The sequence below is a fragment of the Lynx rufus genome, unplaced genomic scaffold (genome assembly GCF_022079265.1).
Source record: "Lynx rufus isolate CCGP_SWC_20201006 ecotype Redwood Valley unplaced genomic scaffold, mLynRuf1.p SCAF_27, whole genome shotgun sequence".
NCBI lineage: Eukaryota > Metazoa > Chordata > Mammalia > Carnivora > Felidae > Lynx > Lynx rufus.
This window is the reverse complement of record NW_025814842.1, coordinates 6,074,946-6,092,268: the sequence shown is the minus strand read 5'-3', so window position 1 is coordinate 6,092,268 and position 17,323 is coordinate 6,074,946. Positions and strand designations below refer to the sequence as shown.

The 17,323-nt window shown below is 49.1% G+C and overlaps 1 protein-coding gene across 4 annotated transcripts in view; it reads left to right on the top strand.

The window, feature by feature from the left end:
* SMURF1 (SMAD specific E3 ubiquitin protein ligase 1) overlaps window positions 1-17,323 on the top strand; it is a 110,347-nt gene that overhangs the window by 83,696 nt on the left and 9,328 nt on the right. For all 4 annotated transcript variants that reach the window (XM_047089067.1, XM_047089068.1, XM_047089066.1 and 1 more), the window contains exons 7-13: window positions 853-1,094; window positions 1,816-1,900; window positions 3,492-3,638; window positions 4,961-5,159; window positions 6,887-6,990; window positions 15,650-15,764; window positions 16,536-16,714. In XM_047089067.1, coding sequence (XP_046945023.1) covers window positions 853-1,094; window positions 1,816-1,900; window positions 3,492-3,638; window positions 4,961-5,159; window positions 6,887-6,990; window positions 15,650-15,764; window positions 16,536-16,714 — 1,071 coding nt within the window. The remainder of the gene's footprint in view (window positions 1-852; window positions 1,095-1,815; window positions 1,901-3,491; window positions 3,639-4,960; window positions 5,160-6,886; window positions 6,991-15,649; window positions 15,765-16,535; window positions 16,715-17,323) is intronic.

The window sequence follows — 17,323 nt, the reverse complement described above, 5'->3', positions numbered from 1 at the left end:
GTTGTAGCTGGGTGACAAGTTTGGGGGGGTTGTTGAGATAGTCTCTCAATTTGTGTATATATTTGAAAGTTTTCAATGTATGATTTTTTTTAATGCTAATGAGGGAAAATAGGCTTTAAGGTGAATAGTCTTCAAAAAATAGCCTTTAAGGTAAATTGTCTTCAAAAAAGTTTAGGAGGTAAAGATTTATGTTAGAGAGCACTTAAAGTCATTGCTGTATTTATGTAACCTGAAGGTCTACTAGAGAGTAAAGTAACAAGGAAAGTGAGTATGGATTTGAATATATATATATATATATATATATATATATATATATATATATATATGAATGTTTCTTTTTGAGAGAGGGAGAGTGAGAGAGCCGGGGGGGGGGGGTGGGCAGAGAGAGAGAGGGAGACACAGAATCTGAAGCAGGCTCCAAGCTCTGAGCTGTCAGCACCCCGACGTGGGGCTCAAACTCACAAACCATGGGATCATGACCTGAGCAGAAGTCGGACGCTTAACTGACCGAGCACTCAGGTGCACCCGTGGATTTGATTTTAAAGCAAGAAATATGAAATTTCATTTTGCGAGCTCCTTACAGTACAAGGTTGGGTTTTTGAATCACTCAGCTCTCCCCGAGGATGAGATCCCGCCCGTGGCCTCTGTGGCACTTGACAGACGGCTCCCTCTGGCTGCTTGTTCCTCATGAAAAAGTCCACCTTTCTGTTTAGATGGGACAGAAGGAATCTCGTACAGCTGGGCACTTGGGGGCATCTATCTTGTGGAAGAAAAGCACAGTAAACGGGTGTGGTTTTGGGCACTTGTGTTGGGCCGGTGTTCCCACGTGTGCTGTGCTGCTCTCCTTTCTAGAACTGTGTATGAAGACTCAGGACCTGGAAGGCCTCTCAGCTGCTTCATGGAGGAGCCAGCCCCTTACACAGACGGTACTGGTGCTGCGGCTGGGGGAGGGGACTGCAGGTTTGTGGAATCCCCAAGTCAAGATCAAAGGCTCCAGGCACAGCGACTTCGAAATCCTGAGGTCCGGGGGTCACTACAGACACCTCAGAACCGTCCCCACGGCCACCAGTCGCCAGAACTGCCCGAAGGCTATGGTGAGAGAACCCACCCAGCCACACCGGAGTGTGAGCGGCAGGGTTGCATTTCTTAAGCTTGTTTTAGTAACTTGTACGTGCGGTAACTGTGGACATTTGCAGAGTGGGGCCGCGCGATGGTCGTGTCAGAAGAAAGCCAAGTAAAAAAGGTGGCGATAAATCTGGCGCATCATGAATTTGTCAGCAATCACTCCAGTCTCCCAGTTTAGCAATCGTGTGAAAATTTTAGGCAAATGAATACCAAAAAAAATCCAAAATGATGCGTGGGCTGGATGAGGGTGGATGGAGCGTTCAGTAACTTGAACGTGGGAAGCTCGGCGTCGGGTACAAGGGAAAGAAGGGACGGAAGGGATCATCTGACCGCCGCAGAGAGGGGAACCCGGTGAGGGAGGAATATAATTTAGATGTGCAGAGAACAGCAGAAGTGAGAGCAGACGGAGGTGACGGGGCCAAGGTGAGGTCAGCACCAAGATGGAAGGGACTCCTGGGGTGTGGCCGAGTAAGGAGATCGCTGCCTCCGCAGGTGTGGGCAGGAAGAAGTGAGAGCCGCCCAGATACTTCCATGGGGCTTGTCAAGTGGGAGGTCAGGCGGAAGCTACCCACTGTCCTTTCCTCCCTGATTTTAAAGAATCTTGAAAGGAAGCTTACACTCTGTGCTTAAGAGGGTTCGTTGAAAACTCTTTGGAATTGAACTAATTGCGCCCTCTGATTTCTTGTGCAGAGCAAAGGACAACGGTGCAGGGGCAAGTTTACTTTTTGCACACGCAGACTGGAGTTAGCACGTGGCACGACCCCAGGATACCAAGGTACGTTTGCTACGGACGAGCACCGTCAGCGCCCCTCCGCCAGCACTTCTTCCCTCACCCCTGCCCTCCGCGATAGGGAGCACCCCTGGGGCTTGAAGGAGTCATCCCAGGGTCTTGGACCCAGGCTCTCTGCTGCCCCCTTCAGACTCCACGTGGTCAGTGGGCGGCTACTGTACCGCCCGTGGGTCCTTTAGGAAGCAAACCTGTGTCTTGAGATCAGATCATGTAACTGAAAGAGACCCTCGCTCTAGATGAAATCACACGTGCCCTTGCTTGAAAAGCCAATAAGCCCTTCGAGATGTGCTGTTCCCATTTTACACTAAAAATACCAACGATGTATTGATATCAATATTGATATCATTTCGGGTGATGAAATGATAGCACGTCTGGGATTTGCTTCAAGTAACTGGGGTGGGGGGAGTGGAGGGGGGATTAGGTTTGCAATAGGGTGACGAGTTGATAATTGTCGAGGTTGGTTATTCATTAGTGGTCTCTCTCTACTTTTTTATATGCTTAAAGTTTTCCATAATAAAAAGTTACAAAGGAAATGTAAAGACTCTATTACCCTTTCTCTCTTCTACTTTACTGTCCCTCTTGCCTCAGTCCCTTGGGGACCATTCCTGAGGGAGATGAAGCTTTTCTATGCGATTTCCTTCTACAAGGCCATACATCTGAGCCCAGGTCAGAGAGACCCCCGCCCCCCCCCCCACCCTGTAATGGAGTTAAGTTTCTTCTTTTTTTTCTTCGTTTTGCTCTCCTTTCCAAATTTTGTTTTGTTTTGTTTCAGAATAGCATTACTACCTAATAACATTTCTAGTAATGCTCACATCCTTTTTATTCATCACTTGTTTCATCTGAGAAAGACTTCTTGTTGCTGACTTTCCAAGTCTCTGTTGAATTTAAGATTCAGTGTCTATAATTAGAATGGAAATATTACCTGCAAACGAATGAGGTGTCTCTAGTACCCGCTGTAAGAAACGTCAGGCTTTGTGCTGATTAGACAAGCAACTTGGCCAGTAATGTTGTGTTCCCATGTGGCCGGATTGTACTGAGATCATTCACCAAGAGGTTAGAATCAGAGACACGCGTGTAACAAAGGCAAGGAAAGCACGAGAATGCCGCTTCCGGGTGCTGCTGTTCTGAACTGTGAGATTTTGAAGGGGTGTCAGTATATCCCCTTGAACTTGCGCTTCTGGGAGCCTTTCAAGTGAAGCCGCCTTTGTGACCTTGAGCATTTAATTTAACTTGTAAATTCAGATGGTTTTCTGACAACAATCATCTACCTCCTGCTACTTGGCCCTCTTTCGAGGAAGAAACGCTGTTCCCCGGGTAGACCATGAGCCATGTTCCCCATCAGGGTCATGGGCTCCTAGAGCTCCGTTTTTATCTGCCGGGTTTCGCTGCCACCTGCAGCACGGAGTCCTGGACTCGGTGGGAGTTTGGCGTGAGTCGCGCCGTGACTGTCCCTCTTAGCAGAATGGGACGTTGGCCGCATTGATCAGGGACTCCTGTGGTTTCTCTTGCTGACATTTTGGTTTCGTGCCTCCACACTCAGACGGACAAACCTGTCTGTTCTCTTCCATTTCGGCAGAGACCTTAACAGCGTGAACTGTGATGAACTCGGACCACTGCCACCAGGCTGGGAAGTCAGAAGTACAGTCTCGGGGAGAATATATTTTGTAGATCATAATAACCGAACAACCCAGTTTACAGACCCAAGGTTACATCACATCATGAAGTAAGACTTGTACAGAATCTTTGTAGATTTCTTACGCTTGTAATTTAATGTTTTCTACTAATATTTCTCTTAATTTATCGACTGTGTTGTTTGTTAGTGGAGGTTAAGTGTAAGCGAAATATAATAAATGTCTGGTGGACAGTTGCGGGTTTTTAAACTCTCAGGACAGCCGGGAGCAGTTTTTTTTTTTTTTCCTTAATGTTTATTTTTGAGAGCGAGAGCATGAGTTGGGGAGGGGCAGAGAGAGGGAAACACAGAATCTGAAGCAGGCTCCAGGCTCTGAGCTGTCAGCCCAGAGCCTGATGCGGGGCTCGAACTCACGAACTGTGAGATCATGACCTGAGCCGAAGTCAGAGGCTTAACCGACTGAGCCACCCAGGCGCCTCAGTTGTGAACAGTTTTGAAACTGTGTTGTTGCCGTCTTTTCTTGCTTGCAGCCTAAATAAAAGTCACTGAGATGACAGCATTAGGCAGTACAGCTCCATGTTCAAAGCCCCCGCACGTGGCTCTCTGGGGGAGTGTGTGGCCCTTGGCACGAGAGCCCCTGAAACCAGGCTCTCCCTTAGTGCCCGCTCGTCACCATCTGGACGGGCTGCCGCAGTCCGTATTGCTGCTTGCCAGAGCCTTTTCCTGGGCCCGTCCTTCCTGGATGACTTGGAACCGGGAGTTATCTTGGATCCCACAGTCAGTGTTCTGGCTCTGTCGTGTTCTCAAGAACGTAAGAGCCCCATGTGGCTCTTCTCACTGACACCTGACCTTAGGGGCCAAACCTGGACAAGACGAATGCCACTTCATCCCTCTACTAGTCCTAGTCCTTGATTTTGCTGGAGTTTTGTGAGTGGGCTTAGAAATCTCTTGGTCGTGAAAATGAGGAATAGTTCCCATTAGATTGCACTTGCCTTGTTTGCTCTTGTACGATAACCTGCTCGTGAAAGTTTTCACGTCAGCTCCATTGAATTTTGACTACCAAGGCGCATCTAGTAATGCATCGGTCAGTCTCTCAGATACATACCAGATGTGTGATAAATGACAGCAATTTCTGTTTTTATTTACAGCAGTGATAAGCTGTAGGGTAAGCAGTTGCTTGGAACTGGGGTATCTTCTTGATTGAAGCCATATTTGGACCTCTGTATTTAGGCCAGCGGTGGCCACTGTCAGTGTTTATGTATCTTCATACATGGTTATGTCAGCAGAGGGAACATCTCTTCTTGCAGTTCTGTGTGATGAGCCCGCTTCTCAGTCCCTCACCAGTGGGGGGCATTGCTTGTGGCTCCCTGGGCCGCTACTTTTGGGGTGACCTTGATGTTTCTGTTCTTCTCAAGTCACCAGTGCCAACTAAAGGAGCCCAGCCAGCCGCTGCCATTGCCCAGCGAGGGCTCGGTGGAGGATGAGGAGCTTCCCGCCCAGAGATACGAGAGGGATTTAGTCCAGAAGCTGAAGGTCCTCAGACACGAGCTTTCGCTTCAGCAACCCCAAGCTGGTCATTGCCGCATCGAAGTGTCCAGAGAAGAAATATTTGAGGTATGGAATTCGGCGCGACCAGCAGGGAGGCATAGACTGTTAAACCCTGTTGACAGACAGCAGGTTCTTTCTGTTTGGTGTTTCGGGTACCGATTTTATCACTCAGCGAATTGCAGGGCTTTTTCAGGATTGATGGCCATATAGAGAGACAGACTGGACTTCCTCCTGTGGTAGGAGTTTAAAAGCTAGAGAGCTTCTGAAACGAAAATACAGAGACTCACACAGAAACTAGCACTAAATAACACTGTAAATCCTCTTCTGTGTGCCGGTTATATATTCCTGCAGTCCGCATGGTTTCTCCAGAACCAATCCCTCCTTCTGCTCTTGCCATCTCACCTAAGGGCATCGCCTCCTCAGAGAAGCTTCGGGGCCAAGTGGCCACTTTATTGTCTTTTCTGGAAATGGGAAGATCCGATGGTTCCTGGAAAGGGTTGTCTTTCAGACAGCTCCCCTGTGGGATCAAGGCCACCAAACAGGCGGGACCTCCTGTAGACAGGGCCCTTTCCTCAAGGCAGGTGATTGGAAGGTAAAGTCTCGGTGATGTTTGGGCTGCGTCCTGCCTGCCTTTGTGGAATCATGGGCAGGAGTGATCAAAAGAGGCTGGGTGAGACCTGAAGACACAGCGGCAGGCAGCCCAGTGCCGTCCTCACTGGGCGCTGAAAGCGCCCAGGGCCATGTTCGATGCTCGGGCACAGACGACGGTTAGGCGAATGGATGGATTGGCCAGAATGGCCATTGAGCAGGGAGGGAAAAGAGCTGCATTCTTCACATTTTGCTGCTAGATCATTTCCACTCAGCATCCCCTTTCCCTCTGGGGATGGGAAGGCTTGAATTACATTAAATTGAAAGCAGGGGAAGAGTCTGAAGTGCCTTATCACTGAAAATATCTACAAGCGTTTAGCTAGTTGCACTTAAAACAAAAAAGTAGCTAGCCGCCTGTGTTCTGTGTTTTGGGTAAGCTCCCATAGGTCTTACTTTATTAAAAAAATTTTTTTTAAAACATTTTAATTTATTTTTCAGAGAGAAAGACAGAGCGCTAGCGGGGGAGGGGCCAAGAGAGAGGGAGACACAGAATCCAAAGCAGGCTCCAGGCTCTGAGCTGTCAGCACAGAGCCCTACACGGGGCTTGAACTCACACGCTATGAGATCATGACCTGAGCCGAAGTCCGACGCTTAACAGACTGAGCCACCCAGGCATTCCCCCATAGATCTTACTTTAAATACTTTTTTGCTTTTTTTGACTCCCTGGAAATTATGCGATTTTTCACCTCAGATACAAAAACAGGCTCCGAATTCTTTTACTATTCAGATTCTCCAGTGACATCTTCCTTTTGGTTACAATACACAAGTCGTTCTTAGTATGGCCTCATTAAAATCAATTTGTGTAGAGAAAATGGACTCTGGTGAGGATGTCTGTCCCTAGGCCTTTAGCGATTGTGCTGAAAATGGGGGTGTGCGTTTCCTTTGGGTACGACGTTGCCCGGCACGAGCTCCTTGTTCCTGAGGGACACCCGGGGAGATCAGGCGACAGGGGCTACCCCACATCAGACACTGGACATCAGACCAACATTCTGACCAGGAATCAGATCAAACTCAGATTTAAATGACTATTTATCCTGATTCGGGCTCCATTACCAACAACCTTGAATCTCGGTAGAACAGTAAGAATGCGACCCGTTCTTCTCTCTGACGCTGTCTTTTTTTTTTTTTTTTTTTTTGCCATGCAGGAGTCTTATCGCCAGATCATGAAGATGCGGCCAAAGGATCTGAAGAAGCGACTGATGGTCAAGTTCCGGGGAGAAGAAGGTTTGGATTATGGCGGAGTGGCCAGGTGAGGCTCTCGGTCAGCCCCGCTTCATGCTGGGCGTGTCTCCGCATGGCATTCGGTGCTTCTGGGAGTAAGGGTTTGTCGGGGCTCTGTGAGCATGTCCCGAGAACCACCGGAGGACACATCTCCTTCTCCGTTATTTTGTGGAAAGATTGGTTTAAACTTTTCAACTCCCCCCCCCATGCTTCATCTGGCAGCTCTAACCTGAGACGTGAGAGGCCTGCTCCTGAAATTAGTCTGGGAGGGAGGCAGCCTTACTTTTCTCAGTAGAGGACTTTCAGGGTGGGAGAAAGGCATGTAAATTGCATCTGTGTCAAAGGAATTTTGTCAAGTGAAATGCTGGTCAAGATCATTCGTGCCAATGACCTTAAAAGTAGAAGAATTAAAAGCTGCTGTTTCCCGTCCTGCCTCTTTTCAGCTTTGAGACCACTGCCTTTTAACAGTTTCTTCCGATGGATGACTTTATGTCAGTGAACTGATCAAGTTCAGGCATAATCCGTTGACTTCAGGATTTATGGTCACAGACACAGATAGACTGGATCTAATGTAATACTGTCACTTCCTAGTCTGGCGCCGTCACAATTTTTAGATCTTCCATCATTGCCCTGGTAACTTGACATGATGTGTTTTCACCATTATTTGTTGGTTTGTCAACTGGACACATTGTCTCTTGACCTCTTTCTTCATAAGCAAGAAGGATATAAATACTTTTGACTTCCCCTCCAGGAGTCCTTCTGCCCTCCCTTCCTGTGTTCTGTCATCCAGGGTTGGAGATTTATAGTCTGTTCTGTAGCCAAAATTAAGTAGCTCCCCGTGCTTACCTACCTAGTATTTTTGTGTTGAAAATCAGTACATTATTGGGGCACCTGGGTGGCTCAGTCAGTTAAGTGTCCGACTTCGGCTCAGGTCATGATCTCATGGGTTCGAGCCCCACGTCGGGCTCTATGCTGACAGCTCAACCTGGAGACTGCTTCAGATTCTGTGTCTTCTTCTCTCTCTGACTCTCCCCTGCTTGCATTCTGTCAAAAAAAGAAACATCACAAAAAAAATTTGTCTTTAATTTGAAAATCAGTACATTGTTTACGTTATTAGGACCGTGTAAATACTGTTCACCGAGGGGGTTGAGTGGTTTCTAGGATTTTTGCCTTTAGAACAAATTTTAATATTCCAAGAATTTCTTCATCTTTGTCTTTTTTTTTTTTTCAAAACCAGGCTATGTCTTTACGTTGTCCGATTAAGCTTGATCTTTTGCCCCCCTCCACCCCCCGCCCCCGCTTCCCCCGCGTGTCTCCCTCGTGGACACTGCCCAGTCTGACTGGTGGTTCCTTAGGTCTTCTGCACAGTCATGGTCACGGGCATCACTGCTTTCCCGGGTTAGAGCATGGTTTTGTGGATCCCGTAGTTCCCTCTTCCTTGGTTTACTCCCTTGTGTTACTGGACTGTACCCTCAAGCAGCTTTCTTAGAAAGGACGTGTGGGAGGTGAATTTTCCAAGGTCTTACGGAAAACGTTCATTTGCAGTTTGCCCTTTTTATAGATTTCTAGGAAGAAAGTAATTTTCATTCGGGACTTCGAAGGCATCGCTGTCCTATCTTCGGGCACCCAGTGTCACCGAGCAGTGGTCTGGAGCCAATCTGATTTTAGTCCTAACTTCACCCGAAGTGGTTTGGCCTCATCCAGGACCACCCGTCACCCTCGGAGTCTGCCACCTTGTTTCTGTTCTTTGCCCCCCTTCCCATCCCTGCTCCCCGCTTCCGCGTCGTCCGCCGTCACGATTACCCCCTCGCCGCCCTTTCGGCCTGCTGCCCCTGCCTGGCAAAACCCCGCCTCTGAACAGTCCCGTCCTCGGGCCCGGAGGGTGGCCGGGGGGCGGTGCGCTCCACGCTGTGGCCTCTCCCACGCTGGCGCCCACGAGCCCCGGGAGGTCCCAGCGGCCGGTGCAGCCGTGCTGTGCTCCTTGCGTCCCCGCCTGTGCGCCCCCGGGCCTCTGCCTCGGCCCCGACACCTTCACCCTCGGCTGCCGACTGCGCCTCCTCTGCCGCTGACGACACACGGCCCCAGTGGAGTCTCTCCACCGCCACCGAGTATCCGTCTGCCGGCACCTCTACCCACGTGGCCCCGTGTTCCCTGCACGGCCCCCTGTAGGAGAGCCACCCTGTCCCCCGCACAGTGCGTGTCCTACTCTTATTTCGCATCCGCCTCGCTTCCTCACCGTGTTCCTTTCTGTGGGGTCAGTCTCCACGTGTGTGCGCTAGGACGGCACCCTTCTTGAACCTCCCCCGGACGCGATCCCCTTCCTGTCTACATGTTAAGGAGGCACTCGAGGCAAATAAAGCAAAGAAAAGAGAAGTTCCAGGAAAGACACAAATTTGTTCAAAGGTGCTTCTGCCTCAGTCATTGACCTGTTTGTTCTCAAGCAGGAGCCCTCGGGGGACTTGTGAGCATCCCTCGTCCTGCTCCCATGTCTCTTGCTTCCTGTCGACACCGCCCCTGCCCCGCTTCCTCGGATGCCCTCCTCGGCTTCCATCTCCCCCAGACCGCGTGATGACTCCTGGGCCTCTACGTCCCCTGGCCTGTCAGCGGAACCTGACGCCTCTGGTCGCTCCCTATTCTCGAAGCGCTTTTTCCACTTGGTTTCCGGACGCCCCCCTCTCCTGGTTTGGCCCCTGGCTCCCTGCCAGTCCTCGTGCGGGTGCTCCTCACCCGGAGCATCGGCGGCCCCCGGCTCAGTCCCGGGGTCGCCGAGGGCACCCTGGGTTCCGTCTGTGTGCTGCTCCCGTCAACGCCACACTTGCTTGCCCTGGGCTCTCCGTGGGGGTTTCTGAACCCTTCTAAGCCTGATGGTCCCGAATCTCTGAGGGCCCCTCATCAGCTTCTCGTTTGTCCTACCTCAGTGCCCGCCCTCACCCCCTCCCCTGTCGTCTCCCAGGGCCCGTGTCCGTGTCCTCAGCAGACGGCGCTGCCCCGACCGCATGTTGCCCGCCAGCTCCCTGCCCCCCCCCCCCCCCCCCCCGCTTGGGGCCTGTCTGTCCTATCTGTCGTTGTTCCTCCGAACGTGCCCCCTGCTTCTCACTGTCCTGCACAGGCCGCTGCTTGGCAGCAGCCGGCGTGAGCTTTTTGGAGACTCGGCCATCGTCCCCTGTCCCCGAACCCCCAGCTGAACCCCCGCAGGTGCTCCAGGCTCGGCCCTGGCTGCTCTCCCTCGGCTGCTGCACTCTCGCCGTGGCGGCCTCGGGCCTTGGCCTTCGCCTCCCCTCTGCCTAGAGTGTCTCCGAGACCCTCATGTAGCCCATTCCCTCTGTTCCCTTGGGTCTGCTCGCACGCCCCCCGAAAGGGCCTTCTCTGTCTCCGAGATCCCTGGCCCCGGTCTGCTGCATGGCCCACAGTCACAGAGCGTGCACTCGGAGCCTTCCCGTCCTCGCTGAAACCCCAGTTCCCATCCCCTCCTCGCGGAACCCCCGGCTCCTAGGAGCACCTGCCACGCCAGCGTACCTCCCTCCTGGATCAGCCGAACCAGCAGCGGCTTCTTGCTCAGTTTCCCCTCTTCTGTTTCCCCGCTTTGCTCTTTCTGAAATGCCAGTTACGCAGATGCTGGACTCCCTGGATGGACCCTCCAGGTCTCTCTTTTTATTTCCCATCTTTGCTGGTTTTCCCCCACTTTCTAGGAGCGTTCAGCTTCCGGTGCCTCAGGATTTTTTCTTTACGTGAACAAAAGTGGTGATTCTAGACAGTCTATTTGATTTTACTCGCTCATCTCCGAGTTCCTACTTTTCACGAGGCATAGTTGACACACGATGTTACATTAGTTCCAGGTGTGCAACGTAGCGTTTTGAAAAGTCGAACACTCTGCTCGCTACAAGCGTAGCCGTCATCTGTCACCAACAGGGGGCGCTCTCTGACCTCCCTCTTCCCTTCACGCATTTTGCCCGGCCCCGCGGCACCCTCCCCTCTGGCAGCCATCAGTCCTCCGTATTTATGGGTCTGTTTCTGCTTTGTTTTGTTGTGTTTTTATTTTTATTTTTTATTTATTTATTTATTTTTTTCAACGTTTATTTATTTTTGGGACAGAGAGAGACAGAGCATGAACGGGAGAGGGACAGAGAGAGGGAGACACAGAATCGGAAACAGGCTCCAGGCTCTGAGCCATCAGCCCAGAGCCCGACGCGGGGCTCGAACTCCCGGACCGCGAGATCGTGACCTGGCTGAAGTCGGACGCTTAACCGACTGCGCCACCCAGGCGCCCCTGTTGTGTTTTTAGATTCCCCATAAAAGCGACATCATTTGGTGTTTGTCTTTCTCTGACTCATTTCACTTAGCATCATACCTTCTAGGTCTATTCGCGTTGCCACACCTGGCGAGATCTCCTTTCTTTGGTGATTAACATTCCATCATGCGTATATACCGCATCTCTTTATCCGTTCATCTGTCCACGGACACTTGGGCTGCTCCATAGCGTGGCTCTTACAAATAATGCTGCAGTAAGCGTAGAGGTGCGTGTATCTTTTTGAATCCGTGGTTTCATTTCTTTGGGTAAATACCTAGCAGTGGAGTTACTGGATTGCCTGGTATTTCTAGTCTTAGTTTTTTGAGGAAGCTCCACACTGTTTCCCACAGTGGCTGTACCGCTCCAACATTGTTTTCACTTTTTATGTGATCGTAACATACTAATTTATTGATTCCATTGCAACAAAATACTTTAAAAATTAAAAATTTCTTATCTATGATTGAATCTTCACTTGATTGAATCTTTAAAAAAAATGTTTTTTTTAAGGTGTATTTTTGAGAGAGAGACAGAGCGTGAGCAGGGGAGGGGCAGAGAGAGAGAGGGAGACACAGCATCAGAAGCAGGTGCCAGGCTCTGAGCTGTCAGCATAGAGCCTGATGCGGGGCCTGAACCCACACACCGTGAGATCGTGACCTGAGCCAAAGTCGGACGCTCAACCAACCAACCAACGCCACCCAGGCGCCCTACAGGATTGAATCTTCTTAAAGGAGAACACCCCTAAAATTTGTATGCTCTTGTAAGAATTGTGTTTATTTATTAATCATTAAATATGGAGACTCTACCACGTACCAGGTACTAGAGATACAGTAGTGAGCAAAGTAACATGTTCTCTGCCCCCTTCACCCCTCCAAAGTCCCCATCCAAAGGCGTTCTCAATCTGACGAGGTACAGGCGTTAGAGAATTACACAAATACATGTAAAACACCAACTCTGGTTAGTGTTAGCTAGAAGTCACGATCTGCCATTTGGCCCTGGAGAAAATCATTCCTCCACCTTCTTTCCACTCCTGTCTTTGCCCTTCATCCTCCTGCCCTCGGCTGCTCCTGAGTCCACCTGGGATGAAGGGCACAGAAAGGCACGCCTCTCCCCAGCAGTGAGCTCACAGCGGGCACTGGCTCTCCATGGGAAACGCTTTCCCTTTCAAGACTGTCCCAGGGACGCCTGGGCGGCTCAGTCGGTTAAGCATCGGGCTCTGGCTCAGGTCACGATCTTGTGGTTTGTGAGTTCGAGCCCCGTGTCGGGCTCTGTGCTGACAGCTTGGAGCCTGGAGCCTGCTTCGGATCCTGTGTCTCCCTCTCTCTCTGCCCCTCCCCTGCTCACACTCCGTCTTGCTCGCTCTCAAAAATAAATAAAAACATTAACACAAACAAAAAAGACTGTCCCAGAGTTCTTCCTTAATCATCTCCATCTTGATTCTAGAAACCGTCTTTCTTTTGGCAAACGTAAGTCCTGTTTGCCCGTGATAAAGCGAGTTCTGTTTCCTGCCAAGTGGATCAGGCTTTCTGCCCCCTTTTTAGGTGAGAAGCTTCCTAGTTAGATGTTCATGTTTGCCCCAACAGTTCAAATCAGACTACTTGCATTTTCTCTTCTCTGCTATTTCCTTTACAGTCTCAGGAATTCAGGACCCTAAACTGTTCCAACCTACCATCCGTCTTAGCGTGGCTGTATTATGTATCCCCAGGCACGCATGTGAATAGCTTGGTTTGATCTGATAGGAGTTCTGTTCCTTCTGCATGTCCCAGTTTTTATCCAGTCTTCCACACAGAGAGGCCTTTTTGGAGGTCCCTTGGTTGACACGGTGGTCTAGCGGAAAGAGCTGTGAGTCCTGGGTTTCCTACTCCAGTGTGATCTTGCATTGTTTCACCCCTCAGATCCTTCCTCACATCTACAGGGGATCAGACCTGTCTCAGAGAGCTGCAGAGAGATTTAAATCACGTGTGTGTGTGTGTGTGTGTGTGTGTGTGTGTGTGTGTGTGTTCATCATCTGGCCGATGAGAATCAGTCTACACTCACTTCCCCGGTGTTTGGTTCTCAACCATTTCCTGTATCGTTAAAAAATCCCTTTTGCCTGTATAGTTAGCTCTCCCCTCACCACTTTCTTAACATCCCTAATACGCCTCCCTCCCTTGTGCGTGACTCGGTCAGAATATTTGCTTGTGTTTTGATCACTTCCTGTCTAGACAGTTGCAGGTCCTCGGCTTTTGAAAAGGATTCCTCTCAAACCCAAACTCTCAACCTTGGTCTTATAGCCGGGAAATTCTGCCTTTCTAGTAAAGAATTGTGTGACATTTGGAGTCTCCTGGTTTCTGCCAGTTCCTTTCTGTTCTCTTGAGTTCGATACGTAATCTTTTGCAGTCTGATCCTTTCTGTGTATTGTCACCGTTGCCTTGGATCGTTTGCACGTGTGCTCATCCTTTTCCTGGTTGATCTCAATTCCATGCCTTTTGTGTTTGACAGAGTAAGAAATTCCAGAATAAAATCTGGGGCTGCTGTCTTAACGAAATGTATCCATTAGAAAGGAGATTTGAGTAGAAAGAATAAAAGGGTCACTGTAGAAGTGACACAGGTGTTTGCATATGCTTTTTCCCGGTCCTGGGCTTCTCGCCCTTGACCCTGGAGCCAAATCACACAGATGCTGTTGAGAGTGCTTGTTTTGCCGGATTGTTTCTTTTTTAATTTTATTTATGTATTTTTTTTTATTTTTTCAAAAAAAATTATAATTGTCAAATTGGCTTCCATACGATTGTTTCTTAAAAAATTTTTTTTAATGTTTATTTTTGAAAGAAAGAGAGTGTGCACGTGAGCGGGACAGGGGCAGAGAGAGGGGGACAGAGGATCTTTAGTGGGCTCCATGCTGACATCAGAGAGCCCAGTGTGGGGCTCGAACTCACAGAACTGTGAGATCATGACCTGAATTGAAGCTGAAGTCAGACGCTGAACCAACTGAACCACCCAGGCGCCCCTGTTGGATGTTTCTGATTTGGGGCTTTTTGTTTTGTTTTGTTTTTTAATACATAATGAAATGATTGGAATATAAAGGGATTCCAAAAATAATTTATTCTTATGTATCTCGTCCAGATTTCAGAACTCATGAAATTATATCTTGTTATGGATTCAGCTTGGTTTTTTTTTGTTTTTTTTTTTTAATTTTTTTTTTTCAACGTTTATTTATTTTTGGGACAGAGAGAGACAGAGCATGAACGGGGGAGGGGCAGAGAGAGAGGGAGACACAGAATCGGAAACAGGCTCCAGGCTCTGAGCCATCAGCCCAGAGCCCGACGCGGGGCTCGAACTCACGGACCGCGAGATCGTGACCTGGCTGAAGTCGGACGCTTAACCGACTGCGCCACCCAGGCGCCCCTCAGCTTGTTTTTTAAAATTATAAAAATGATAAATGTTTATGACAAAAGGTAGAATCGACAAGATAGAAAGTCATAAAAGGTAAGGGCGCCGGGGTGGCTCAGTCGGTTAAGCGTCTGACTTCGGCTCAGGTCATGATCTCGCGGTTTGTGAGTTCAAGCCCTGCATCAGGCTCTGTGCTGACAGCTCAGAGCCTGGAGCCTGTTTCGGATTCTGTGTCTCCTCCTCTCTCTGCCCACCCCCCCCCCCCCAATGCTCATGCTCTGTCTCTCTCTGTCCCTCGATAATAAATAAATGTTAAAAAAAATTTTTTTTAAAAGAAAGTCATAAAGGGTGAAAGTCGTTCTCAATCCCTGTCTGCCTGGACTGCAAACTGTTTTCTCCTCACTTAAATGTGAATAACATGTTCCTGTCGGAAATGTAAAAACTCTCTAGCAAGAGGCAAAAGAAAACTGAAGATCCCCCAGAATGCTGATTCTAAAGTTAACTACTGTCCAAGTGTCTGTGTAAATCCTCTTCCTCCTCCTCTTCCTCTCTGCTCTGCATATAGATCTTTCCTGTTTTGTGTACATACACGCGTGCACGCACACCCTTTATAAGTAGGATATGACTGCTCTTTATTAATTGCTCTTTTGTCCATTGGAACCACACGATTGACATCATCACCTGAGAGCTGGTCTCTGCAGAGTCCCAGGGAACACCTTAGCTGAGGTTCTGGCAGGCCGATGAGTCCCCCTGCCGAGAGCACTGCCCGTAGCAGGTGGTGCCGGGTGAAGCCCACCGCCGTTCTTCCTCGGCTTCGGAGCCACCGTGGGAGTTTGGGCCAGAAAAGCCATTTCTCAGACGACCGGACGCAAGTTGTTACTTCCTCAGACTAATCTGCCCCATCTACACCTTCTCTCAGGGCCTGGTTATCCCGCAGTGTGGCCTTCTAGGACCCAGGGAGTCAGTCCTTTTGGTAAGACCTAAACTGGACATTTTCACACATATAAAATGGTTGTCATTTTGTTGTTCCTAGGGAGTGGCTCTATTTATTGTGCCATGAAATGTTGAATCCGTATTATGGACTCTTCCAGTATTCTACGGACAACATTTACATGTTGCAAATCAACCCGGATTCTTCGATCAACCCCGTAAGTACCCATGAATAAAGAGAGGGCGAATTGGAAAGTTCTCTAACTAGATTTCCAGGTCCAGTGTCAGTCCTTGGTTTATCCATTGTGGACTTACTCAGTCTCTGGTAAATAGACACTGAAAGGTAGAGCAGGAAATGGAAATGGGGTTTTCATTAATTCTGCTTATAATTCCACCTGGAAAGCAGAGATGTGAGGTTCCCCAGTTAAAAACCAGAACAGCTCTGGTTTTAGAATGATTCTGTTACTTGGGCTGTCCATTATTTTCCTCTATGTTCCTCTTTGGTTTTTTATTTCCTTTGGATTTTCTTCTCTTCTGCTTTCTCCTGGGACTCAGGGAGAATTGCCCCCTGCTCTGTTTGTAGTGCAGTGGGGAAAACGGGGGGCCGGCTACCTGGACGCCTGGCACTTAGAAGCGCCTGTGTTGGTTTGATTCTCCGTGGCTGCCATGTTGAAATTCTTAATAATTTTTGAGCAAAGAGTTCTGCATTTTCCTTTTAGGCTGAGTACCACAAATGATGTAGCAGTTCTGAGGACATGTTTGAACGAAGGGCATGTAAAATGTTCAGATGATCTATACAAAACGCATGCTCTGAATTTTGACTACCTAACTAGCCTTCTTTCCTTTGATCGTGAGCACAACCTGTGAGCAACTGAGTCAGTGTTGGGTTGCCCATGGGACAGGTCTCCCAAGAAGCTTGGAGAAAGCACAAGGTATCCACGCTGGCTGGTCATTTTCCTAATAAATGTGTTCTCTGGTGCCCCCTACAGGACCATCTGTCTTATTTCCATTTTGTGGGTCGGATCATGGGTCTCGCCGTATTCCACGGACACTACATAAACGGGGGCTTCACGGTTCCCTTCTATAAGCAGCTACTGGGGAAACCCATCCAGCTCTCTGATTTGGAGTCGGTGGACCCAGAACTCCATAAGAGCTTAGTGTGGATTCTGTAAGTACCGACTCACTGTTCAGTTGATGGAAGATGCCTCACCCATCTTACTGTCCACCAAATACAATTGTTTTGTGTGCATGTGTGCGTGCATGTGAATGTTTTCGAGGGATGGGTGTGAAGCCAGGGAAGAGAAGTAAAGAAAATGCTGTTTTACAGCCAAAAACATAAAAGTGGATTTAACAAGAAATACTCAGTTGACTTTCTTCCTTCATGACATTTGGCCAGTTTCACTTCATAGACTAATTTCTTCCTCAAATTATTAAGGTCTGGCCACAAAATTAATCCCCAGGCCTGATAGGTGGGTGGTGGGTTTTGTTTTGGACTCTCCAGTGAATCTCGAGAGGGAAAGCACCCAACACAAAATTAGTGGCAGAGAATTTGATAGTAAGAGAAAGTATCAGGAAAAACTATATTTAGTCGACTTTGTTTTAGAATTATCCTAGAACTCTCTTGGAAGCTGTTGGCACAGTCACGTGGTAACCGCGGGGGTTGCGGGTCCTTGTGAAGGAGCCGATTTCACAGGAGGGAGAGATCCAGGCTCTGCAGGGGGAGAGCGAGAGGGGGAGCTGGAGCCGCTGCACCCCAAGTGCCGGTCGGCCTCACTTC